General features: G+C 47.0%; 1 protein-coding gene across 1 annotated transcript in view; it reads right to left on the reverse strand.

Moving 5' to 3' along the window:
- Positions 1–821: 821 nt before the first annotated feature.
- TYW5 (tRNA-yW synthesizing protein 5) overlaps positions 822–24360 on the reverse strand; it is a 123189-nt gene continuing 99650 nt past the window's right edge. Inside the window, exons 7-8 of the mRNA XM_069225769.1 lie at positions 5114–5230; positions 822–1246 (exon numbers count right to left, since the gene is read on the reverse strand). Coding sequence (XP_069081870.1) covers positions 990–1246; positions 5114–5230 — 374 coding nt within the window. The 3' untranslated portion in view covers positions 822–989. The remainder of the gene's footprint in view (positions 1247–5113; positions 5231–24360) is intronic.

Raw genomic sequence — 24360 nt, forward strand, 5'->3', positions numbered from 1 at the left:
AGTGACATAAAAAGTTCCACAGTCTGCAATGATCTCACTAGGATTTTTTTTTTTTTTTAAACAAAGAAAACAAACATACTGAATAAAAACAAGCACCACTAATAGCTCTGCTGGGTCTGGGAATATGGCTTTGCACTCTCAAAGGGATTCTAACAACCACAGCATGCATGTATATTAAAGAAAGGAAATAGATTAGACTCACTCACCCACCCAACTCTCTGTCACACTGCTGCACCTTTACATGTTTTTCTACTGACACAGTTGTATTTTGATAAGTCAGTGGAGACCAGGTATGACCTGTGTGCCAAGGGTGAACAGGCAACAAGCTGACTGATTCAACCTGTTGGCCATTATCACGCATCATATTCTATCTTTTTTACAAAGGAATTGAATAGCACCTCCTTAACACCAAAACAGGTTGAATCGCCATTTTAGATTTTGTCTTCTGTTGGCCGTCTACAGAGATGGCTGCAGGCAAAGGGCTTGAGATTTAAGATCATTTAGGTCAGTGTCATGAACGTTGTTCAGTGCATACAATGTAACAAGACCCCACAAATGTCTTCACTAATAATAAGTCATGAGTTTGTCTCTCCTTACTCTGAATTATGCATAATCGTTGAGGCTTTTGCTACCCTAGACATATTGAGGAGTTAAGCTGATATTCTTCTACTTTTAGTAGAAGGCACGATAAATGAACAACTGCCTCTCTGGTGTGTGTTTTTTTTCTTGATTTGGAGTACCATGTTACTCTGTTTTTGGCCTGTTTTAAGTTCGTTAGGAAAATCCCAAGTGTCTTTATTTAACAACATATCATGGTTGAGTTTTTACTTTGGTTTTCAGTTCAGGAATTCAAACCTGATAAAGCTTTATTCAATTAATGGCTTTTGGACATCACTGTGCCACAGGAACAATCTCATCAGTAGAGGGCATCTTCCCTGAGTTGCACCATCCATACCAAGTACATTTTTCGTCACTGGATAATACAGTGTTCATTCATAGTCTGTGCTGTAGGCTTTGGACTTTATCCGCAAAACCATCCTACGTGCATAGAAATCTCTGTATTCTTCTGGCAATTCATCTAGAGTCTTCAATGCCCTGTCCAAAATTTGCATTGCTCTGGAGGCCGCTGCAGGGTCTTTGTTCCCATAGGTGTCAGTTTTATCATAGTAATCAGACGGGAGGTGCTTCCAAAAGACGTTTACACCCACTCCAAACTCCTCAGCAATCGTATTGTGGAACCACATAGCTAGAACGAAAGAGGGGGAAAGATGTAACATGATGAGAGCATGCTGCATCTAATTCACTGTGAGACACTGTTAAATTAAGAAGCTAAATAACTTACAGTAGCGAGTATGAAAAAACAATTTAAAAAAAAAACACAAAACAAAGCTGTACCATTAAAAAAAGAAAAAAAAAATGTGTTGCCATTCATGAATTTCTATTTGCTTTTCCTACATTTATATTTGCATTCCCACGTATTCCAATGTGTTTTTCATGTCACTCTAATCTTGTCAAAGAGTGCCTGTTCAACAAGAGATGTAATCATTTTATTACATTATTTCTACACGGCAAAATGATTGCACCTTAGGTACCTGACAAGGGCACATAGGAAAGGGTAACAAAGTAGAGCTCACAGGGCTTTCAGCTAATTTAAGGAGTAAAGATGATGTCTACTAGGGCATGAGGGTGCAGTGTTGCCTACACCCATTGCACTGAAGAGGATAGGAGAATGTGTAACTGTGTGGGACCTCTTTTGGTTTTCTAGCCTTTCTTAATGTTTGTATTTTATTTATTTATTTATACCACTTATAAAGCGCAACTGCCACCTAACCAGTTTCCAGGCATGGGTTAAATTACTTGGAGAGGAAAATAACAAGTTCCTAACAGTGTGAAACAAAACTAAACAATCTTCTACATTGTTACACAAATTTAGGGAAGAGCCAGGTTTTTAAAGCCTTTCTGAAGTACAAGAAGTCAGAAGAGAGTCTCAACGTGTCTGGAAGGTGATTCCGTAGGCAAGCTGCTTCAATCATGTAGGCTCGTCCCCCCCATGTCTGTTCTTTCGAAATTTGGCCACATAGGCCAAATAAGGGGAAGAGGAGCGTAAGTTCCTACCAAAGGCGTACAGTTTTATTTTCTTTTGCAGGGGAATTGGGCCAAATTCATTAAAGGTAGCAGCGTACTCACTGCACGTTTCTTTGCCACACAGAAACTAAATTTCACTGCTGATTGAGATTTCTCAGTTAATTACGATGTATGGAGGAACGAAAGTACTTATAAACGGAGGAGACCAGACTCTATAATTTCTTGTGAGAGCCTAATAATTAACAGCCCTGATGAAGTCGAGGGGTTATTTTCAAAGACGAAATACGTGTTGGCTTAATTAAATTGAGAAACTGTCTGAATCACACAGAAGGACTGGAGTTTTGTATTTCGAGATGATAAAGTGATGAACTGAATCAAGATATTTGGAGTCAGATCTAGATATTCATTGTTATCTAATGAAAGAATACCTATCTACTTATGGAGGACTAATTACGATGTACAATTGATATAGGCGTGTGCCTTAATGTGAATTTTATATTTTGACAATCATTGATTGTTCAAATTTGTGGGTTGTGGGTGGGTTTTTTCCCCCTTATGAGCACCGCCTACTGGAGACTGGATGTGAGAGGAGTCTAAAGATTGGGTTTTTGAGCGCCATATTTCCCCTACAAAACACCCCCCACGTGTCAAATCCATTAAGGGATTTGTGAAAAATGCACAGGGATTTTAAAATAATTATTTGTCTTAATGGTAACCAATGTAAATCCTTCAGAGCCAAGGAAACAGAGGACCTTTTAGGTCTAGTCAGGGCTAGTTTGCCTGCCACTGCTTGAACTTTGTGAAGCCGGTTAGGCAGGTATTTCGGAGCTCCTCACAGCAAGGCATTGGAATAATCCAACCTGCTTAAGATCACACTACGAACTACCAGAGCTTGGGAACAGAGAGGAAGTAACGGGAAAATCCTTTGTACTGTTGTAATTAAGGAGAAGCAGGATCCTGCAGTCTTATTTACATGAGATTCCAGGCTCAGTTTCTTGTCAAATGTCACCCCACCAAGTTTCTGACAGCCTCTGACAGTACAGGGACCCTGTCAGAGGGAACTGGTCAGAAGTTAGGTGGAAGTAGAGCCGGGGATTTGGTTGCTGAGCAGCAGAGGAACTCCGTCTTATCGCCACTGAACTTCAAAGAGTTGGATTTCAGCCAGCCAATAATAGCATTCATGGAAGGCATCAACTGTAATTCTTTGAATTCCTTCTAGTGACAAGATTAGTCGAGTATCATCAGCGTAATTAACCAAGGTGGAAAGTACACCACCTGCTGTCTATCCGACAGGCAGGACTGAAGACATTTTGCAACCGTGCCCCTGACTCCAATCGCGTTCAGTCCAGCCAAAAGCGTGTTAGGATTGACCGTATCGAATGTAACAGATAGATCTAACAGGATCAATACCACAGACTGACCATTGTCTACTCGCACTCTCTATTAGTCCATGGTGGTGAGCAGAGCTGTTTCAGTCCCATGGCCTTTGCTCTTCTTTAAGAATTTGGTTAACCTGCAAATAGCCAGATAACGTTTTACTAACAAAACATTCCAAGATCTTTACAGGGTATGGTAAAAGGGTTTACAGGCCTGTATTTACTTAAGGTTGCAGGATCGAGTGATGACTTTTTTAATACAGATGTAACAATTTCCCTTTTCCAAGCTGCCAGGACCGTGCCAGTTTGCACGGATTAGCACCAAATTTGCCAGAGCACTGGAAATAGTTATTTTGCCTGATCCTTCCAGACCTTATGAGGTAGAGGATCCAAGGGTTAGTGGGAGGACGTGGCCAATGCCAAAGTTAAGCAAACTGTAGCCAGTTCTTCTTACATTACAAGTTTAAGCACTTTGCCTCGTTGCTTTACGGGTGCTGAAGGTGGCTCCTAATTGTGTTTCTCTTGTATTCCCAGGTTGTTGCTCTGAGATTAAGCACATTTAAGTACGTTTTGTCACTTGCTGTCGTCTTAAAATACCTCACTGGCAAGAATATACTCTTCTTGTACTAAAGAAAAGTGATCTATCATAGCAACAGATTGCTCAAAATCCCATGTTGGCAAGTGTCCCTTTGTACACACTCCGTTATGCACCAATAGTGCACCTCTGAACGTCGTTTCCCCTCCGTTGTGCAGCTCACCTCATATTAACAAAACTCAGGCCAGATGTACAAAAAGTAGGAACTGCAATTTCCTTATTGTGTTTCTTACTGAATTCCAATAAGGAAATCGCAATTTCTAATATAAGAAAACTTACAATTATGAAATAGCGATTCTTAGTGGGTCGGAAAACGACCTATCTCCTGAATATTATTGAGGTATGAATCAGTTCGCGACCAATTACGAACAATGGCCATCACAGGGATAGGGACCTGCTGGGGTCAGCAGACTACCTATCTATGATTGCTTTTCAATAAAGCCATTTTTTTTTTATGCATCCTGTTTTCATTCGAGGAAAATAAAACATTTTAGTTTCATTTTTTAAGAGCAGGCAGTGGTTCATGGGAACACTGCCTGCTCTTAAAAAATATTTATTTTGGATTTCTCAATGGGCAGAGGTCCCTTGGGAACCCCTTTCCATTTATGAATGAGTTACTACCTCCTGTGAGGGGTCCGTAAATTATTACTATTATGCGACCAGAATTTGGTCGCAAAACAGTAATATACACCCCTTCCGAATACCAAATCTGTATTTGGTTGCAAAACCTAAACTGTAATTCAGTAACATGTTACCGAATTGCATTTTGGGTTTACTATATACCAAAATGCTGTTAAGCACTCGCAACCGGGCTGGTTCTGCAAATTGGCTCATTCGTGACCGTGAAAAAAGGTTTGTACATCTTGTCCCTAGTTTTTCCTAATATTCACAAATTACAATAATGTCACAATTACAAAGAGTGTGTGAGATAATTTTTGGATTAAGCAGATGGGAAAATAATGGCAGTGGGACAAATGTACACCATAATCTGAAAGGAAAGTGTTTCATGAAGAAAAAAAACTTGTGACATTTTGAAAGCCTCTCCTGCCCTTCTTACCAGGGATGAAAAGCACATCTCCTGATTCCAAGTAGCACTCATAGCGCCTCGCTTTGGAGAACAGCGGGAACTTGACCAGGTCTGGGTCATCAACGTTCAACACCTCCGACTTGTCACCTGAATTTCACAAGGGTAAGAAAACATTGTAATTTTCACCTAATGGATGCAGTGAACTCACACAGTATGATAATAAGTCATGTTTTCACTATCACATTAAAACCGTAATGCACATATCAGATAACAACACAACGCTGATGCAAAAAGCATGAGGTGCTTTAAAGAGTTTAATATTTACAATGTACACTCTGTCTCTCATAGATTAATTGGCTAATACTTTAACGCTTAGTCAGAAAGATGCACAATTAAAATAACCTGTTAAGCCTACATTTCCTCAGTATGCCATGGTGTTTGTGACCTCTTCAACAATGTAAACACATCTGTGGTATTCATGATGAAATTATCATTCTAGTACCCTCCTTTCAAAATAACAGACAAATCCTTAAGCCAAATGGTTTTGGGATTTAAAAAAATATCTTGATTTCTAAACAGATTTGCAAGCGCGGTTGTGACTAATTATAAGTGAAGGTATTGTTACGGCCGACACGTTTCACTCCCGGCTTGAATGAAGTCACACATTCTTCTTGGCACAGCACACCTCATGCCTCATCCACTACATACACCAGACTTCCTTGTTGTTTTACCTTCTGTATCCAAGAAACGAAAATTATGTCAGCTAGTCTTCCTTCTTGAGGGTGGGTGCTCTCAAATTGTTTTACTGCGCTTCATAGTTCATTATTATGAAGGGTCTCTTCACACACCTTATTGTGATTCTTCTATTTGTTCCACCACATAAGCTCATCAATATTTATAGTCAATTTATCATTCATGGCTCTGGGAGAAAAGCTGGCTAGTTCTTAATATTCATGTCGCTGTTGGGAGTTCCTGAGGACTGCAGCATAACAAACATTATGCTTTGCGATCATTTATCATATACTGTTGAAAACCTGCCCTTTCTACAGGTTCACCCCACATTTTTGGCCATTTGCTGAAAGTTGTTGTGCTGGGTACATAACACTGTAGCCAAAAAACGAGGGGAGTATCCTATCACCCTCACCTGCTTAGGATACTAATTAAACAATGCTCAAACAAAAGTTTAGCAGGAGAGGGACAAATTAAGTAATTATTACACAAAACCAATATTAACTCTTGGTTCGGAGGGATAAAACTATTTTCCTTATTTATTATATTTGTAAATGTACACACACAAATCCGAGTCAGAGGCGGACTTCCTATCTATAAACAAATGACACTACAGTGGAACTTTATACACTTATATATACATATTTACAATAATACCAGACATGTGAAACACATAATACATACAATATTACAGAATATGTGCCCTACTCCAACGATTTATAGAATAGTCACAACACAGAATACAAAAACAAAGTGATCAACAATCGTATGGTGGCCAAGGATCTTGCACCCAGCTGTATACTGCCTTAATTTTCTTTATACAAGGTAGTAAGTAGTGCTATATAGTTTTTTTTTGGAATCAATTGATTATTTGCTCAGACTCCTTGGACCCATCGAAAATATGTCGACGCGTTTCGGCCTAACAACTCAAGGCCTCCTCAGGACTGTCGGAGAACACTGGCACCACTTTCCTTTCAATTATAGAAAGTGCACGAGCTAAAATACTCAGTTTTCGAGTACTATCTACTGGTGCCCCTCGTTTACAAACCGGCGTCTGTGTAGTGATTTAATCATGTTTTCTTTAGCTTTTGCCAAACGCCACGAGTCCGCAATCTCTGTGTCAATGCACGCAGCTGGATCGCTGCTCCTACTCTTTCAAGAGTATCGGGCATAACACTGTGCACTTTACTCCTGCTAACCAGTAGCAAAATGCTTAATGTTAAAAATTGGCAGAGGTATACACCCTTGTCCAAGTAGGGACCACAATCCTAGTCAGGGTAAGTCCCAACACAGAGCAGGCAAGCTTAATTTAGAAGGCAATGTGTAAAGTATTTGTGCAATAACTCATGCAGTAACACAGTGAAAACACCACAAAAATACTCCACGCAGGTTTAGAAAAATAGACAATATTTATCTGAGTAAAATATGATCAAAACAATGAAAATCCAATGTACCCACGCAAAGTTATGAATGTTTAAAGATTAAATCCCACTAAAGTACTTAGAAACTCATTAGCTCCAACTGGGGCTTTGACGGTGTTGTTGACGGAGTCCTTCCCAAAAATCCAACACCACTGGTGCCGGTCACGGAGTAGCATGGTCCCCCAGGTACAGTATCTTTGGAAACAAAGATGTCGTACAGAGTCGTAGAGACGAAGTGTCGAGGGAGCTGGTGCAGCGTCACTACATTACGGCATCCTGAGAGGTGAAGCGTTGGTTTGTTACTGCGGGGCAGGGGATGCGTCAGTCCCGTCCGGTTGCAGCGGGAGCTGGTGCGGCATCAGTGACAAGGCATCGGTTCCTTGTGACCCGGCGGAGTCAATGAATCCAGTCAGTCCGGACGTGGCGAGCCGTCTTCACAGTGCAGAGGCGTTGCAGCAACCTTGCCGTTGCATGCAGCGAGGTCCAAGGGGCAAGAGCAGCTGCGGCATTGGTGCTGGTGTCGCTGAAGACGTTGCTGGCATCTCTGAAGTCGGAAAGCTAGCTAAAAACTAACTGGTGAATTCTTTGTTGGCCCTGAGATTTCAAAACAGGAGGCAAGCTCAATCTAAGCCCTTGGAAAGCACTTCTGGGTAAGGCAGATTCCTTCCAGCAAAGTCAGAGGCCGCAGGGTAACAGCAGGGCAGCAGTCCTTCTCAGCAAAGCAGTCCAGATGAGTCCTTTGGGCAGACAGGCAGTTCCTCTGACAGAGCTGAGGTGTAGATCTAGAAGTGTCTGATTTGGTGGGATCAGAGGCCCAGTTTATATACCCAAACATGCTTTTGAAGTGGGGGAACATTCAAAGAGTGGATATGAAGTGCACAAGTTCCCCTTTCAGCCCAGTCCTGTCTGCCAGGATCCCTGTAGGGGGTTATCAGTCCTTTGTGTGAGGGCAGGCCACTGCCCTCTGAAATGTAAAAGAGAGCCCCTGCACCCTTCCTGTCCAAGGAGACCCATTCAGTATGCATATGGATTCAGATTAGACTTAGGGGGTCATTCTGACCCTGGCGGTCCAAGACCGCCAGGGCCACGGATGACTGAAGCACCGCCAACAGGCTGGCGGTGCTTCATTGCCCATTCTGACCGCGGCTGTAAAGCCGCGGTCGGAAAACCGGGTCCGGCCGTTTCCCGCCAGATTTCCCCGGGCTGGGCGAATCCTCCATGGCGGCGCTGCAAGCAGCGCCGCCATGGGGATTCTGACCCCCTTCCCGCCACCCTGTTTCTGGCGGTTTTTACCGCCAGGAACAGGATGGTGGGAACGGGTGTCCTGGGGCCCCTGGGGGCCCCTTCACTGCCCATGCCACTGGCATGGGCAGTGCAGGGGCCCCCTAACAGGGCCCCAGCCTGCTTTTCACTGTCTGCTATGCAGACAGTGAAAAGCGCGACAGGTGCAACTGCACCCGTCGCACACCTGCAACACCGCCGGCTCCATTCGGAGCCGGCTTCTGTGTTACAAGCCCCTTTCCCGCTGGGCCGGCGGGCGCTACCTTAGGTAGCGCCCGCCGGCCCAGCGGGAAAGTTAGAATGGCCCCAGCGGTCTTTTGACCGCGGGGCGGCCAAATGGCGGTTCCCGCCTGGCGGCCAGCGACCGCCGCCCACCAATGTCCGAATGAGGGCCTTAGTGTCCTGTGTTTATGGCTGTCTGGGTGCAATGCACAAGGGGAGCTGTCTACCAGCACAGACCAGACGTTGATTGGAGACAGGGCTGTAAGGCACAGATGACAGTGAGTGCAAAGAAAAGCCCACTTTCTGAAAGTGGGATTTCTAAAATAGTAATATTAAACCCAACTTCACCAGTAAGCAGGATGTTCTATTATCATTCTGGCAATACTAAATATGACATGGCTACTCCTTCCAGATCAGAATCTACCACGCAAAAGTATATGAGGGCAGTTCTAATGCTCGTCTATGAGAGGAGCAGGCCTCACAGTAGTGGTAATGAAAATGTCACTTACCCAGTGTACATCTGTTCGTGGCATCAGTCGCAGTAGATTCGCATGTTCTGCAATAGCTCGCCATCTGGTGTTGGGCCGGAGTGTTACAAGTTGTTTTTCTTCGAAGAAGTCTTTCGAGTCACGGGACCGAGTGACTCCTCCTTTTGTCTCCATTGCGCATGGGCGTCGACTCCATCCTCGATTGTTTTTCCCCGCAGAGGGTGAGGTAGGAGTTGAATTGTAGTAATAGTGCCCATGCAATGGAGTGACTAAGTATGCACCTATTTAAGGTTGAGATGATACATATAGAAATAATTGAAGGTAACTTCCAAACTGCTACAGGCTCCCGGGGAGGCGGGTGGGCACATGCGAATCTACTGCGACTGATGCCACGAACAGATGTACACTGGGTAAGTGACATTTTCAGTTCGATGGCATCTGTCGCTGTAGATACGCATGTTCTGCATAGACTAGTAAGCAGTTATTTCCCCAAAAGCGGTGGATCAGCCTGTAGGAGTGGAAGTAGTCTGAAATAATGTCCTTAATACGGCTTGACCTACTGTGGCTTGTTGTGCGGATAACACGTCTACACAGTAGTGCTTGGTGAATGTGTGAGGCGTAGACCATGTGGCTGCCTTACATATTTCTTGCATTGGGATGTTTCCTAGAAAGGCCATGGTAGCACCTTTCTTTCTGGTTGAGTGTGCCCTTGGTGTAATGGGCAGCTGTCGTTTAGCTTTAAGGTAGCAGATTTGGATGCATTTAACTATCCATCTGGCTATACCTTGTTTTGAAATTGGGTTTCCTGCGTGAGGTTTTTGAAATGCAATAAAGAGTTGTTTAGTCTTTCTGATGTTTTTTGTTCTGTCAATGTAATACATTAATGCTCTTTTGACATCTAATGTATGTAGTGCCCTTTCAGCTACGGTATCTGGCTGTGGAAAGAACACTGGAAGTTCCACTGTTTGATTTAGATGGAACGGTGAAATAACCTTTGGCAAAAATTTAGGATTGGTCCTTAGGACGACTTTATTTTTGTGTAGTTGTATAAAAGGTTCTTGTATAGTAAACGCCTGAATCTCGCTTACTCTTCTCAGGGAAGTAATGGCGATGAGAAATGCCACCTTCCAGGTTAGGAACTGTATGTTGCAGGAGTGCATGGGTTCAAAAGGTGGACCCATAAGTCTAGTTAGGACAACATTTAGGTTCCATGAAGGAACAGGTGGTGTTCTTGGTGGTATAATTCTCCTAAGGCCCTCCATGAATGCTTTAATGACTGGTATTTTATATAGGGAAGTTGAATAGGTAGTCTGCAGGTATGCAGATATTGCTGCAAGGTGAATCTTAATGGAAGAGAAAGCTAGGTTAGATTTTTGTAAGTGAAGCAAGTAACCCACTACATGTTCTGGAGTTGTGTGTAATGGTTGTATTTGATTAATATGGCAGTAGCAAACAAACCTCTTCCATTTACTTGCATAGCAGTGCCTGGTGGATGGCCTTCTTGCTTGTTTTATGACTTCCATACATTCTTGGGTAAGTTGAAAGTGCCCGAATTCTAGGATTTCAGGAGCCAGATTGCTAGATTCAGCGATGCTGGATCTGGGTGTCTGATCTTTTGGTTGTGCTGTGTCAACAGATCTGGCCTGTTGGGCAATTTGATGCAGGGTACCACTGATAGGTCTAGCAGCGTTGTGTACCAGGGTTGCCTTGCCCAAGTTGGTGCTATCAATATGAGTTTGAGTTTGCTTTGACTGAGTTTGTTTACCAGGTAAGGAAGGAGAGGGAGAGGAGGAAAAGCGTAAGCAAATATCCCTGACCAGTTCATCCATAGGGCATTGCCTTGGGATTGTTTGTGTGGGTACCTGGATGCGAAGTATTGGCATTTTGCGTTCTCCCTTGTCGCAAACAAGTCTATCTGAGGTGTTCCCCAGAGTTTGAAATAAGTGTTCAGAATTTGGGGGTGAATTTCCCATTCGTGGACCTGTTGGTGATCTCGAGAGAGATTGTCTGCGAGTTGATTTTGTATCCCTGGGATAAACTGTGCAATTAGGCGAATTTGGTTGTGAATTGCCCAATGCCAAATTTTTTGTGCTAGCAGGCTTAACTGCGTGGAGTGCGTCCCTCCCTGCTTGTTTAGATAATACATTGTTGTCATGTTGTCTGTTTTGACGAGAATGTATTTGTGAACTATTATTGGTTGGAAAGCTTTTAGTGCTTGAAAAACTGCTAGAAGTTCTAGGTGATTGATATGCAGTTTTGTTTGATGTACGTTCCATTGTCCTTGTATGCTGTGTTGATCGAGGTGTGCTCCCCACCCTGTCATGGAAGCATCTGTTGTTATTACGTATTGTGGCACTGGGTCTTGGAAAGGCCGCCCCTTGTTTAAATTTATGTTGTTCCACCACAGAAGCGAGAGGTAAGTTTGGCGGTCTATTAACACCAGATCTAGAAGGTGACCCTGTGCTTGAGACCACTGTGATGCTAGGCATTGTTGTAAGGGCCTCATGTGCAGTCTTGCGTTTGGGACAATGGCTATGCATGATGACATCATGCCTAGGAGTTGTAATACCATCTTTGCCTGTATCTTTTGTGTTGGATACATGCGTTGTATGATGGTGTTGAAATTTTGAATTCTTTGTGGACTTGGAGTGGCTACTCCCTTTGATGTGTCTATTATGGCTCCCAGGTATTGTTGTACCTTGCGTGGCAGAATTTTGGATTTTGTGAAATTGACGGTGAACCCGAGTTTGAAGAGGGTTTGTATGATCTGATTTGTGTGATTTGAGCACTGTATGAACGAATGGGCCTTGATTAGCCAGTCGTCCAAATATGGGAACACATGTATTTGCTGCCTTCTTATGTGTGCAGCGACTACCGCTAGACATTTGGTAAAGACTCTTGGTGCGGTTGTTAATCCGAAAGGCAGTACCTTGAATTGGTAATGTATTCCTTTGAATACAAACCTTAGGTATTTCCTGTGAGATGGGTGTATTGGTATATGGAAATAAGCATCCTTGAGGTCTAAAGTTGCCATGTAGTCGTGTAGTTTTAGCAATGGCAATACTTCTTGTAGTGTGACCATGTGGAAGTGGTCTGATTTGATGAAAGTGTTCACTACTCTGAGGTCTAGGATTGGTCTCAGCGTTTTGTCCTTCTTTGGTATCAGAAAGTACAGTGAGTAAACTCCTGTGTTTATCTGTGTGTTTGGCACTAATTCGATTGCATTCTTTTGCAATAGTGCCTGCACTTCTATCTCCAGGAGATTGGAATGGTGTGTTGTTAAATTTTGTGCTTTTGGTGGTATGTTTGGAGGGAATTGTAGAAATTCTATGCAATAACCATGTTGGATAATTGCTAGAACCCAAGTGTCTGTAGTGATTTCCTCCCATGCTTTGTAATAATGACCTATTCTTCCCCCCACTGGTGTTGTGTGGAGGGGGTGAGTGACATGTGAGTCATTGTTTAGTAGTAGGGGTTTTGGGGCTTTGAAATCTCCCTCTATTTCTAGGGAATTGCCCTCCTCTATATTGTCCCCGAAAACCTCCTCTATACTGTCCCTGGTAAGTGGACGGTGTTGCTTGTGAGGTGCTGGCTTGTGTGCTTTGACCCCGAAACCCCCCTCGAAAGGGCGTTTTACGGAATGTGCTGTAATTCCCTCTGCTCTGCGGGGAGTAGAGTGCGCCCATGGCTTTGGCAGTGTCCGTATCTTTTTTGAGTTTCTCAATCGCTGTGTCCACTTCTGGACCGAACAGTTCTTTTTCATTAAAAGGCATATTGAGAACTGCTTGTTGAATCTCTGGTTTAAATCCAGACGTTCGGAGCCATGCATGCCGTCTGATAGTTACAGATGTATTAATTGTCCGTGCAGCTGTATCTGCAGCGTCCATGGAGGAACGTATCTGGTTGTTGGAGATGGTCTGTCCCTCCTCAACCACTTGTTTCGCCCTATTTTGGAAGTCCTTGGGCAGATGTTCAATGAGATGTTGCATCTCGTCCCAGTGGGCTCTGTCATAGCGCGCAAGTAGTGCCTGGGAGTTCGCGATGCGCCACTGGTTTGCAGCTTGTGCTGCGACTCTTTTACCAGCTGCATCGAACTTGCGGCTTTCTTTATCTGGGGGTGGTGCATCTCCAGATGTGTGAGAGTTGGCCCTTTTCCTAGCTGCTCCTACAACAACAGAGTCTGGTGGCAGCTGTGTAGTGATGAAAACCGGGTCCGTAGGAGGCGGCTTATACTTCTTTTCCACCCTTGGCGTGATTGCCCTACTTTTGACCGGCTCCTTAAATATGTCTTTTGCGTGCCGGAGCATACCAGGGAGCATAGGCAGGCTTTGGTAGGAGCTGTGGGTGGAGGAGAGTGTGTTGAACAAGAAATCATCCTCGACCTGTTCAGAGTGGAGGCTTACGTTATGAAATTGTGCTGCTCTAGCCACCACCTGAGAGTACGCGGTGCTGTCTTCTGGTGGAGATGGCTTTGTAGGGTAGGCCTCCGGGCTGTTATCTGACACTGGGGCGTCGTATAGGTCCCATGCGTCCTGATCTTGGTCACCCTGGCTCATGGTGGTGTGAGCTGGGGAGTGAGATGGAGTTTGTGCTGGTGAAACGTTAATCACGGACGGAGGAGAGGGTGGTGGTGTAATTCTTTTAACCACTTTTGGTTGTGGTGCTTGTTCCGTTTGGAACTCCAACCTTCTCTTTCTCCTAATGGGGGGGAAGGGTGCTTATTTTTCCTGTCCCCTGCTGAATGAAGATACGCTTTTGCGTATGGTCCACATCAGTTGCTTGTAGCTCTTCCTCAAACCTATGCTTTTGCATTTGGGAGGTTAGCGAGTGCTCTTCTGTATAAGAGCCTGAAGCTGGGTCGCTTGCAGTTTGTTTCGGCGTTGAAACTTTGTCTGCGTGTTTTTTCGGCTCCGAGGTGACTTTTTTCCTTTTCGGGTCCGAAACCTCTCGGCGTCGATCTGTTTCGGTGCCGCTGTCTCGGCGTCGAGCCGTGTCCACACCGGCATCTCGGTGTCGAGGCTTGTCTCCAGCACTTTCTCGGTCCCGAGAAGGCTGCGTGCCGGTGTCTCGACCGGAGTCGGACGATCTCAGCACTGTTTTGGCCTTTTTCGGTGCCGACGGTCGGTCACCGAATTTATGGGTGGAGCCATGGCCTGGTGGCAGTGGCGTCCCCTGGGCCTTGTAAATGTTTCTTTGTGTGGTTTTTGACGTCTTACTCACGGTTTGTGTGTCGTCGAATCCTTCGGAGTCTGAGTCTTGGATCGAGAAGGTACCTTCTTCTTCCTGTTCCTCGAACTCCCGTTGGGCTGTCGGTGCGGACGCCATTTGAAGTCTTCTGGCTCGACGGTCTCGGAGTGTTTTTCGGGACCGGAACGCACGACAGGCCTCGCAGGTGTCTTCGCTGTGCTCAGGTGACAGGCACAGGTTGCAGACCAAGTGTTGGTCTGTGTAGGGGTATTTATTGTGGCATTTGGGGCAGAAACGAAACGGGGTCCGTTCCATCGGCGTTCTTCAGCACGCGGTCGGGCCGACCAGGCCCCGACGGAGGATCGAAAAACTACCCCGAAGGGCACCGGAGCTCTTCGATCTTCGATGCGGTGTGGAATCTAAGTACGCCGATCCCGAACGCAACAATACCGACGAAAATCTTCCGAAATTAGCTAATTTTCCGTTCCGAAACTCGGAGCGACAGGAACACGTCCGAACCCGATGGCGGAAAAAAAACAATCGAGGATGGAGTCGACGCCCATGCGCAATGGAGACAAAAGGAGGAGTCACTCGGTCCCGTGACTCGAAAGACTTCTTCGAAGAAAAACAACTTGTAACACTCCGGCCCAACACCAGATGGCGAGCTATTGCAGAACATGCGTATCTACAGCGACAGATGCCATCGAACATTAATTTATGAGTTTTTCACTACCAGGACATGCAAAAACATAAGAACATGTCCTGCCTTTTACCTACATAGCAGCCTGCCTTATGGGTTACCCAGGGCATACCTTAGGATGACTTATATGTAGAAAAAGAGGAGTGTAAGGCTTGGCAAGTAGCTTTAAATGCCAAGTTGAAGTGGCAGTGAAACTGCACACACAGGCCCTGCAATGGCAGGCCTGAAACATGGTTAAGGGTTCCTTATGTGGGTGGCAGAATCAGTCTACAGGCCCACTAGCAGTATTTAATTTACAGGCCCTGGACACATGTAGTGCACTTTACTAGGGACTTACAGGTAAATTAAATATGCCAATTGGGTAGAAACCAATGTTACAGTTTTTAGGGGAGACAGCATATGCACTTTAGCACTGGTCAGCAGTGGTGAACTGTGCAGAGTCCTAAAACCAGCAAAAACAGGGTCAGAAAATGGAGGGAGGCAGGCAAAAAGTTGGGGGATGACCTCCCCAAGGTTGTCAGGTCTAACACTCTTCCTTCCAAAATGGTAAAATTGGTATACTCCGGATTGGCACACTTAACTTACCTATATTTCCCTAATATATGGCGCACTCAGTGTTCCTAGGGCCTGTAAGTTAAATGCCAAAAGTAGGCTGCTGCACTCATTGTGCAACCAACTATGATGACATTGCAAACATGACTGCAGGCCTGCCACCAGTAGCCTGGATGTGCAGATTTTAACTACAAATTCGACCTGTCAAAATCACCCTTTTGACAGGCCTAAACCTTCCTTTTTTTAATATTGACAAGTCACCCTCAAGGTACGCTCTTTTGTGCATACAGTAGTATGCATGGTATTTAAAAGTAGGACATGTATAAATGTAATAATATTTATCATGTTCTTAAATTGAAAATGCAGCAAAGCAATTTTCACTGTAGCAAGGCTGCCTGCTTCCATAGGGAAATTTGGGATTACATTTTAACACCTTATAATGCTACTTTCTGATTGGTAAAAGGTAGGGAAATATTACAAGGACTCGTTATTAGCTAAACAAAATCCACTTTAATGGTTTGTGCTTCTAGCCAGCCAGGCACCAACCTCAGCTGGTTTAGTGTGAGCACTGGGATCAGGCTGTGATCATCCTCTTTAACATTTGAGTGTCACATCCTACTTGAATGTCACATCCTGCTTGACTGGTCTGCTGGGGTTTGCATATAATATTTTGGTAGTAGCACTTCAAAGGAGGGAAATTGAATGCCAAAACACTTTGGGCCTGATTCTAACTTTGGAGGACGGTGTTAAACCGTCCCAAAAGTGGCGGATATACCACCTACCGTATTACGAGTCCATTATATCCTATGGAACTCGTAATACAGTAGGTGGTATATCCGCCACTTTTGGGACGGTTTAACACCGTCCTCCAAAGTTAGAATCAGGCCCTTTGTGTGTATCCACTGTCTAGTTGCGAAAGGCTCAGCTGTGATTTTACCAGATTTCTGTCTCTGAGTTCGTTGGGGGTACAGGGACTGCCTAAACTGGATTTCAGTTTTAGATGTTGGCAAACATTTGGATTACCAAAGTGTACTCTCCACAAACATCTAAAGCCCTCTGAGCACCGGTCTAGTGTGGCCAATGATTTGGCTATCTTGAAAAGTGGGAGGGTGGGCCCTGGAACCTTTACCCCATTAGAGCATCTCCAAGGGTCACTGGCACCCACAAGCTTGTGCCAGGCATACACGTGGCACCTCCAGCCAACCAATTCGGCAGCACTCCTGGGCCTTTAGAAGATTAGAAGAGGGCTGAACCTGCAAAGAACTGGACTGCAAGGGTCATAAGGCTGACCTCTTGTTCAATATGGGATACAGGGATGCAACAAGCTACCAGAGGCTTTTCCTGCAACTGCCCAGCTGATCAGTGGCAACTGGAGCTGAACTGGACCTCTTGTTGGTCTCTGACACCCAGTGAGTCTCTAAATACCTCCCTTGAGGTCTTGGGTGGCTTTAGAAGTGCACACCCATGGTGGATTGGGACTTACAAGACTAAGGCCCTGATTCTAACCCCGGCGGTCTTCGACCGCCGGGGCGAGGGTCGGCGGGAGCACCGCCGACAGACCGGTGGTGCCCCGCAGGGCATTCTGACCGCGGCGCTTTGGCCGCGGTCAGAAAGGGTAAACCGGCGGTCTCCCGCCGGTTTACCGCTGCCCTCAGAATCCCCCATGGCGGCGCAGCTTGCTGCGCCGCCATGGGGGATTCTGACCCCCCCTACCGCCATCCTGTTCATGGCGGGAAAGCCGCCATGAACAGGATGGCGGTAGGGGGGGTCGCGGGGCCCCTGGGGGCCCCTGCCGTGCCCATGCCAATGGCATGGGCACGGCAGGGGCCCCCGTAAGAGGGCCCCGCAAGGTATTTCAGTGTCTGCCTTGCAGACACTGAAATACGCGACGGGTGCTACTGCACCCGTCGCACCTTCCCACTCCGCCGGCTCGATTACGAGCCGGCATCCTCGTGGGAAGGGAGTTTTTCCCTGGGCTGGCGGGCGGTCTTTTGGAGACCGCCCGCCAGCCCAGGGAAAAACTCATAATACCCTCCGCGGTCTTCTGACCGCGGAGCGGTATTATGGGGGCGGAATTCTGGCGGGCGGCCTCCGCCGCCCGCCAGAATTAGAATGACCCCCTAAAGTCAGAAGGTAAAATCTTTAACCAGAACGAACGTGGTTAGTGTATGCGACCAGCGTTCCATCGCAGTTAGTGTCAAATTGCACCTAGGTCTTGTTCTACCGCAACCCTCAGAGGCAGATCGGCCTATTTTTATTAGGTCAATCTGCCACCAAGGGGGGCAGAAACCACTAGACACCAGGGATTTTTTTTTTTTTATATGTACACATAAGGGGAGCGGCCCCTTGGGCAAGGGCTGCTCCCCAGGGGGGCAAATAATTTTACGGCTGTTTCTGCCCCCCCCCCCCCTGCCCCGGGACAGAAATCCACTAGACACCAGGGAAAATGTTCTTTATTGTTTTTTTTATGTTTGGGGAGCGACCCCTTGGGCAAGGGTCGCTGCAGGGGGAGCAAATTATTATTAGGCCATTTCTGCCCCCCCTGGGGACAGAAACCACTAGACACCAGGGAATATATATTTTTATGGGCTATTTGAAGTAAGGGGAGCAGCCCCTTGGGCAAGGGCTGCTCCTCGGGGGGAAATTATTTCTAGGGCATTTCTGCCCCCCCCGGGGGGGGGGGGAGGGTGGAGAAATCCACTAGACACCACGGATACAATTTTTTTTTTTTGTATTTTTTTATGTTTGGGGAGCGACCCCCTGGGCAAGGGTCGCTCGGGTGTGGAAAATATTTTTAGGCCTTTTCTGCCCCCCCTGGAGGCAGATCGGCCTTATATAATTAGGCGAATCTGCCCCTGGGGTGGCAGAAACCTCTAGACACCAGGGATATATATATATTTTTATTTACTTTATGTTTTTATGTATGGGGAGCGACCCCTTAGGCAAGGGTTGCTCCCCTGGGGGGCAGATCAGCCTATTTGTGTTAGGCCAATAAACCTCTAGACACAATGGATTGGTGTGTGTGTGTTTTGTTTGGAGGGGGCAGCCCCTTGGGCAAGGGTCTCTCCCCATGGGGGCACATTACTGTTGGCCATAACTGCCCCCCTTGGGGGCAGACTGGCCTATTTTGGAAGGCCCATCTGCCCCCAAGGGGGGCAGAAAGCCCACCAGAGACCAGGGAAGTTTTTTTTTTTCAAAATAAGAGGTTGGGGGTATAGCCATACTCCCACCACAAATAAATGGGGCCAAAGTTGTTCTGCCCACCAGTGGGCAGATTGGGCAATTACCCCCGATCCACACCCCAGGGGGACAGAAAGTCTACTACATGCCAGGGAATACAAAAAATAAAATAAAACAGTGGGGTGGTGGCTACCAACCAGTTTGGGCCTGGTTATGCCCCCACCCAAACTGAAGGGGCTAACAGTCTTTCAGCTCTCCCCTGCACACTAAAACATCTTATCCCATGGCAAGCAAGAGGACATTTGAGTATTTTTGGTCTTTGTTTTACATTTGGGCCATGAGAGTTTGGTAACTCTCAAAATCGTCTCACTTGGAATGGTGAGGCTGGCACTTTTTTTTTTTTTACTTTGGGATGCTGCCATGTACAAAAATCCACAAGACCTAGACACATCTGAAAACTAAACATCTAGTTGATTCCAGGGTGGTGTGCTTCACATGCACCCCACACCATTTCCTTAACCACAATGCCCTGCAAACCTGCAACTTTGCTGGAAAGCACACATTTTTCCCACATTTATGTGATGGAACCTTCCGGAATCTGCAGTAATCCATAAAATTCCTACCACCCAGCATTGTCTCATCTATACCGATAACATTTCTGCTGCACTTGTCAGCCTAAAAATGTTTTTTTTCAAACTGCCCTTTTGGACCCACTTTGGTTCCCCCTCAGTTTCGACGTGTTTTTGGCTCTTCCCGGTCACAAACACAGGGTACCATTTTTACCGGGAGACTGAGGGGAACGTTGGGTGGTAGGACATTTGTCCCGGTGCAGTGATCCCACACAGAATGTGGGAAAAATGTGATTTTTTTTAGCTAGATTTGCGGTTTGCTGAGGATTCTGGGTAAGAAAATATTGGGGGATCCACACAAGTCACACATCCCTTGACTCCCTCAGGTGTCTAGTTTTCAGAAATGTCTGGTTCTGATGGATACACCTACCTGTGGATTCCTCACCTAAAGAATTCTCCCCCACGTGCCAGCTTCGACAGAAATTTCCTTATAGCTCTGCACGTCGACGATGACGTCACAATTGCCCGACTCCACGCGACGCCGTATGACTTCCTCCAGGCAATAAGAAGCCCTCGTCGACGTGCAGACGTCAGTTCCCTTTTTTCCGTGCCTTCGAGTAACGTTTTTTCTTCGAGGCTAACAGGGAGCTACAGTTGCACTTCAGTGTTACTATGTTGCAGCCAAGAAAATATAAGCCTTGTAACCAGTGTGGGGGTCGGATGTCGGTCACTGACTCCCATGAAAATTGTTTATGGTGCCTTAGTTCCGACCATGAGGTCGAGTCATGCGGTTCGTGTCAACGCATGAACCCTAAGGCACTTAAGGAGAGAGAGGCAAAATTATTCCTGGCCCGTTCCAAGAAAAGGAAGGAAGGGCGTCATCGTAGAGAGTCTTCTTTGAAATCTTCGACGCCACGGGGACTCTCGGCGTCGTCACGAGTCTCAGCGCCGGTCGAGCATGGGCCGATCCAGATCTCCGTCAGCTCGGCGCCATCCAACGTGGGAGGTTAGCCCGACCATCATTCCTCCGACTCCGGCTTCTCCGACTTCACCCTTGTTGGTGTTTGAAGTCGAGCCTCATCAGGAGCCGGCGGCTTCTCCGGAGCAGGAGATGCCTGGTCCATTATCGGCCTCTATGCCGGCGCCGGTTCCGCAGGCTTATCCGGCTTTCCCGGCGCCGGGTACGGATCCCGCTGCATTTTTAAATGCAATGTTTAATATCTTTTCCACAATGGCACCTGGTGGAGGACATGCGGGTCCGTCAGGCCCTTTGGCTTTTAACTTGGGTGCTCTGGCTCCTTACAAGCCAACACCCTTTATGCCATTTCTTCCTTCTGGAGCCGCTTCGGCGGCGATGCCCTTGGCGTCGCCCAGGAGGCCTGTGACGCCTACAATGTCTGCTACCCCGGCGCCCGTGGATTCTCCACGGATCCAGTCTGCAGTTAAGTTGCCTGTGGCGCTGGAGGGTCCGGCGTCGGATGGATCCGAAGAGCGGCGCCGGCGAAGATCTTCAGCGTCAGCTGACGCCTTATCGACGCCGGGACTCGAATCCAGGCTCCGATCCAGGAGATTAGCATTACACCTCCTGGAGGAAGAGGAATACAGCAGACAGCATTTGGAGGAAGGCGAGATCTTGGAGCATTCAGGTGATTTCCAAGGCTTGGACACAGCAAGTGGCATTGACTCTTCCCCTGAATGGGATTTGGCTTCCCCAGGGGAGTATACTGAGGAAGCTGCATCATTTCATGTGGTAATAAGGAAGGCTGCAGACTTTTTGGACCTTCCTCTTCCTGCTGCAGAGATGAAAAGAAACCTTCTGACTGAAGTGCTGCATCCGGCTTCTGTAGTGGCAGAGCCTCTCTTGCCCTTCAATGAGGCTCTCTTGGACACCATTAAAGATATCTGGAGGAAGCCAGTGACTTCAACAGCCGCCAACATGGCGGTAGAGAGACGCTATCGTGCGGCTCCAGGTGACCCGGACTTTCTTTCCAAATATTCAACTCCGGAGAGTTTGGTTGTTCAGGCATCGTGCTCCTCTCGATCAGCTCCTGGTTCGTTCCCTGGCCCCCCTGCGGACAGGGAGTCTAAGAAGATGGACCAGGGAGCAAAGAAGGCCTTTTCTTCGTGCAGCATGGCCTTGAAGTCGACCAATGCAACTTGCATTTTGGGGTGTTATATTCATGCCCTTATGGAGGAGGCTAAGGGTCATCCTGAATTGCCACAGGAGGTGTTGCTTCTATTAACGGACGCTATGGCGGCGGCGACCCATGTGATTCAGTCTGGGTTGGACACCTCGGACTCCATGGCAAGAGCAATGGGTACATCCATAGTGACGAGGCGTCAGGCTTGGCTGCGTTCATCAGGTTTCTCCTCGGATGTGCAGGCTACTCTCCTGGACCTGCCTTTTGACGGAGAAAAACTCTTTGGGACAAAAGCAGATTCTGCCCTTGAACGTTTCAAAGAGAGCAGAGCCACAGCGAGGTCATTGGGACTTCAAGCAGCCACTTCCTCTACCTTTAGATCCTATAGAAAGTTTAGAGGTTTTGGTCGTGGCTCCTCCTTTCGTGGCAGGTTCCAGGCGCCACAGCAATCTGCAGGATTCCTGCCTTACAGATCCTTCAGAGGCAGGGGTAGAGTACGTACGAGAGGGGCCACCCAGCAGCACTCTGCCTCTTCCTCAGGAGGGGTGCAGCAGGGAAAGCAGCCTTAGTCCTCCACCACTCCCTGCTCACGTGTCTACGGTAGGGGGGGAGACTTGCCCGATTTCTTCCCATGTGGGAGTTTATAACATCAGACTCCTGGGTCATCGACATCGTGAAGAAAGGGTATGCTCTTCCTTTTCGGGAGTTCCCTCCTCCCTTCCCTCCCTGCCCATCCTTCTGTTCGGACGACCATCTTCTGTTACTACAACAGGAGGTGTTATCCCTATTGTCAAAGGGCGCAGTGGAGTTAGTTCCGGAGCAGGAGAGGGGTCAGGGCTGTTATTCAAGATACTTCCTGATCCCCAAAAAGGATGGTCGGTTGAGACCAATCCCGGACCTGAGGATTTTGAATTGGTTCCTCAAGCAGGAAAAGTTCAAGATGCTGACCCTATCACAGGTTCTTTTGGCGTTCAACGAAGGAGATTGGATGGTGTCTGTCGATTTGCAGGATGAGTACTTCCATATTCCGATTCTCAAATCGCACAGGAATTATCTCCGGTTTGTAGTGGGGTCGCAGCATTATCAGTTTGCGGTCCTCCCGTTTGGTCTTACTTCAGCACCTCGAGTCTTCACAAAGGTGATGGAGGTGGTTGCGGCAGAGCTCAGAAGAAGAGGAATAGCGATGTTTCCCTATCTGGACGATTGGTTGATCAAAGCCAAGACTCCAGGGCTCGTGCGGCGTCACCTGCAGTCGACAACTCAGTTGTTGTTCGACCTGGGTTTTTCGATCAATGTACCTAAATCTCACCTGGAGCCCTCGCAACGCCTCCTGTTCATAGGGGCAGTACTAGACACAACATTGAATCAAGCCTTTCCTCCGCCCCAGCAGGTTCAGGACATTCAGGCGTTGATTCTGATGTTTCAAAATGGAGCGGTAGTTCCAGTCCTCAAGGTCCTACGTCTGCTCGGTCTTTTTGCTTCTTGCATACTGCTGGTCACTCATGCATGCTGGCACATGAGGGCTCTTCAGTGGTGCGTCCGCAGGCAGTGGTTTCAGCACAAAGGAGATCTTGAGGATTCGATCAGGATCTCCAGAGATACTGCTGTGGATCTTCAGTGGTGGGCTGCGGTCGGCAACCTGTCGCAAGGAAGGCCGTTCTCGCTGCCTCCGCCAGTGGCCACGGTTGTAACGGATGCTTCCACTCTAGGGTGGGGATCTCATCTGGGGGACCTGGAGATCAAAGGCCTTTGATGTGAAACCTCTGTTCCACTGGAAACCAATCTGTTGGAATTGCGGGCTGTACGTCTGGCACTCAAGGCCTTTCTCCCTTCCCTTCGCAGACAGTCAGTCCAGGTACTGACGGACAACACTACCGCGATGTGGTACATAAACAAGTAGGGAGGAGTGGGGTTGTATCTTCTCTGCAGAGAAGCGCTTCGACTCTGGTCCTGGCTTCACCACCAGATTTGCTTGGTAGCAAGTCATTTGGCCGGGGTTCTGAATGTACGTGCGGATGTTCTCAGTCGACGCATCTCGGTCAACCACGAGTGGCGTCTTCATCCGGATCTGGTTCTTTACATCTTCCAGATGTGGGGGTGTCCGAGGATAGATCTGTTTGCTACTCAGGAGAACGTGCAGTGCCCGTTGTTTTGCAGCCTCCAGTATCCGGTGCAAAGAGCTTTGGGGGACGCGTTTCAGATGTCCTGGAAGGGTCAGTTGCTTTACACGTTTTCTCCCATACCCCTAATTCCTCGAGTTCTGAGGAAGATCCGCCAAGACGGGCCCAGGTCATCTTGATAGCCCCGGATTGGCCGAGAAGGGTGTGGTATTCGGACCTTCTCCAACTCTCTCTGTGCCCTCTGCTCCGTCTCCCTTACAGGGTAGACCTCCTCTCGCAGTCGCAGGGGCAGATTCTACACCCCCACCTCCAGAGTCTGCACCTTCATGCCTGGAGATTGAACGGGGCAATCTGAGTACTTTTTCTCTCCCGCCGGAAGTGGTGGATGTTATTTTATTGGGCAGGCGACACTCCACCAAATCGATCCATGCAGGTAGGTGGGCTAGATTTGTAGGTTGGTGTGGAGAGAACCAAATTAATCTCTTAAAGGCTCACTTGTCTGACATATTATTATTTGCTCTTTCCTTGGCACAGAAGATTTGTGCAGTTGCCACAGTTAAGGGCTATTTGTCAGCACTGTCGGCTTTTCTGTGACTCCCAGATCAACCCTCCTTGTTTAAATCTCCACTTGTTTTGAGGTTCGTTAAAGGTCTCACTAATAGGTTTCCGCCCACTCCGTTTGTTAAG

The sequence above is a fragment of the Pleurodeles waltl genome, chromosome 3_1, assembly GCF_031143425.1.
Source record: "Pleurodeles waltl isolate 20211129_DDA chromosome 3_1, aPleWal1.hap1.20221129, whole genome shotgun sequence".
NCBI classification, from domain to species: Eukaryota; Metazoa; Chordata; class Amphibia; order Caudata; family Salamandridae; genus Pleurodeles; species Pleurodeles waltl.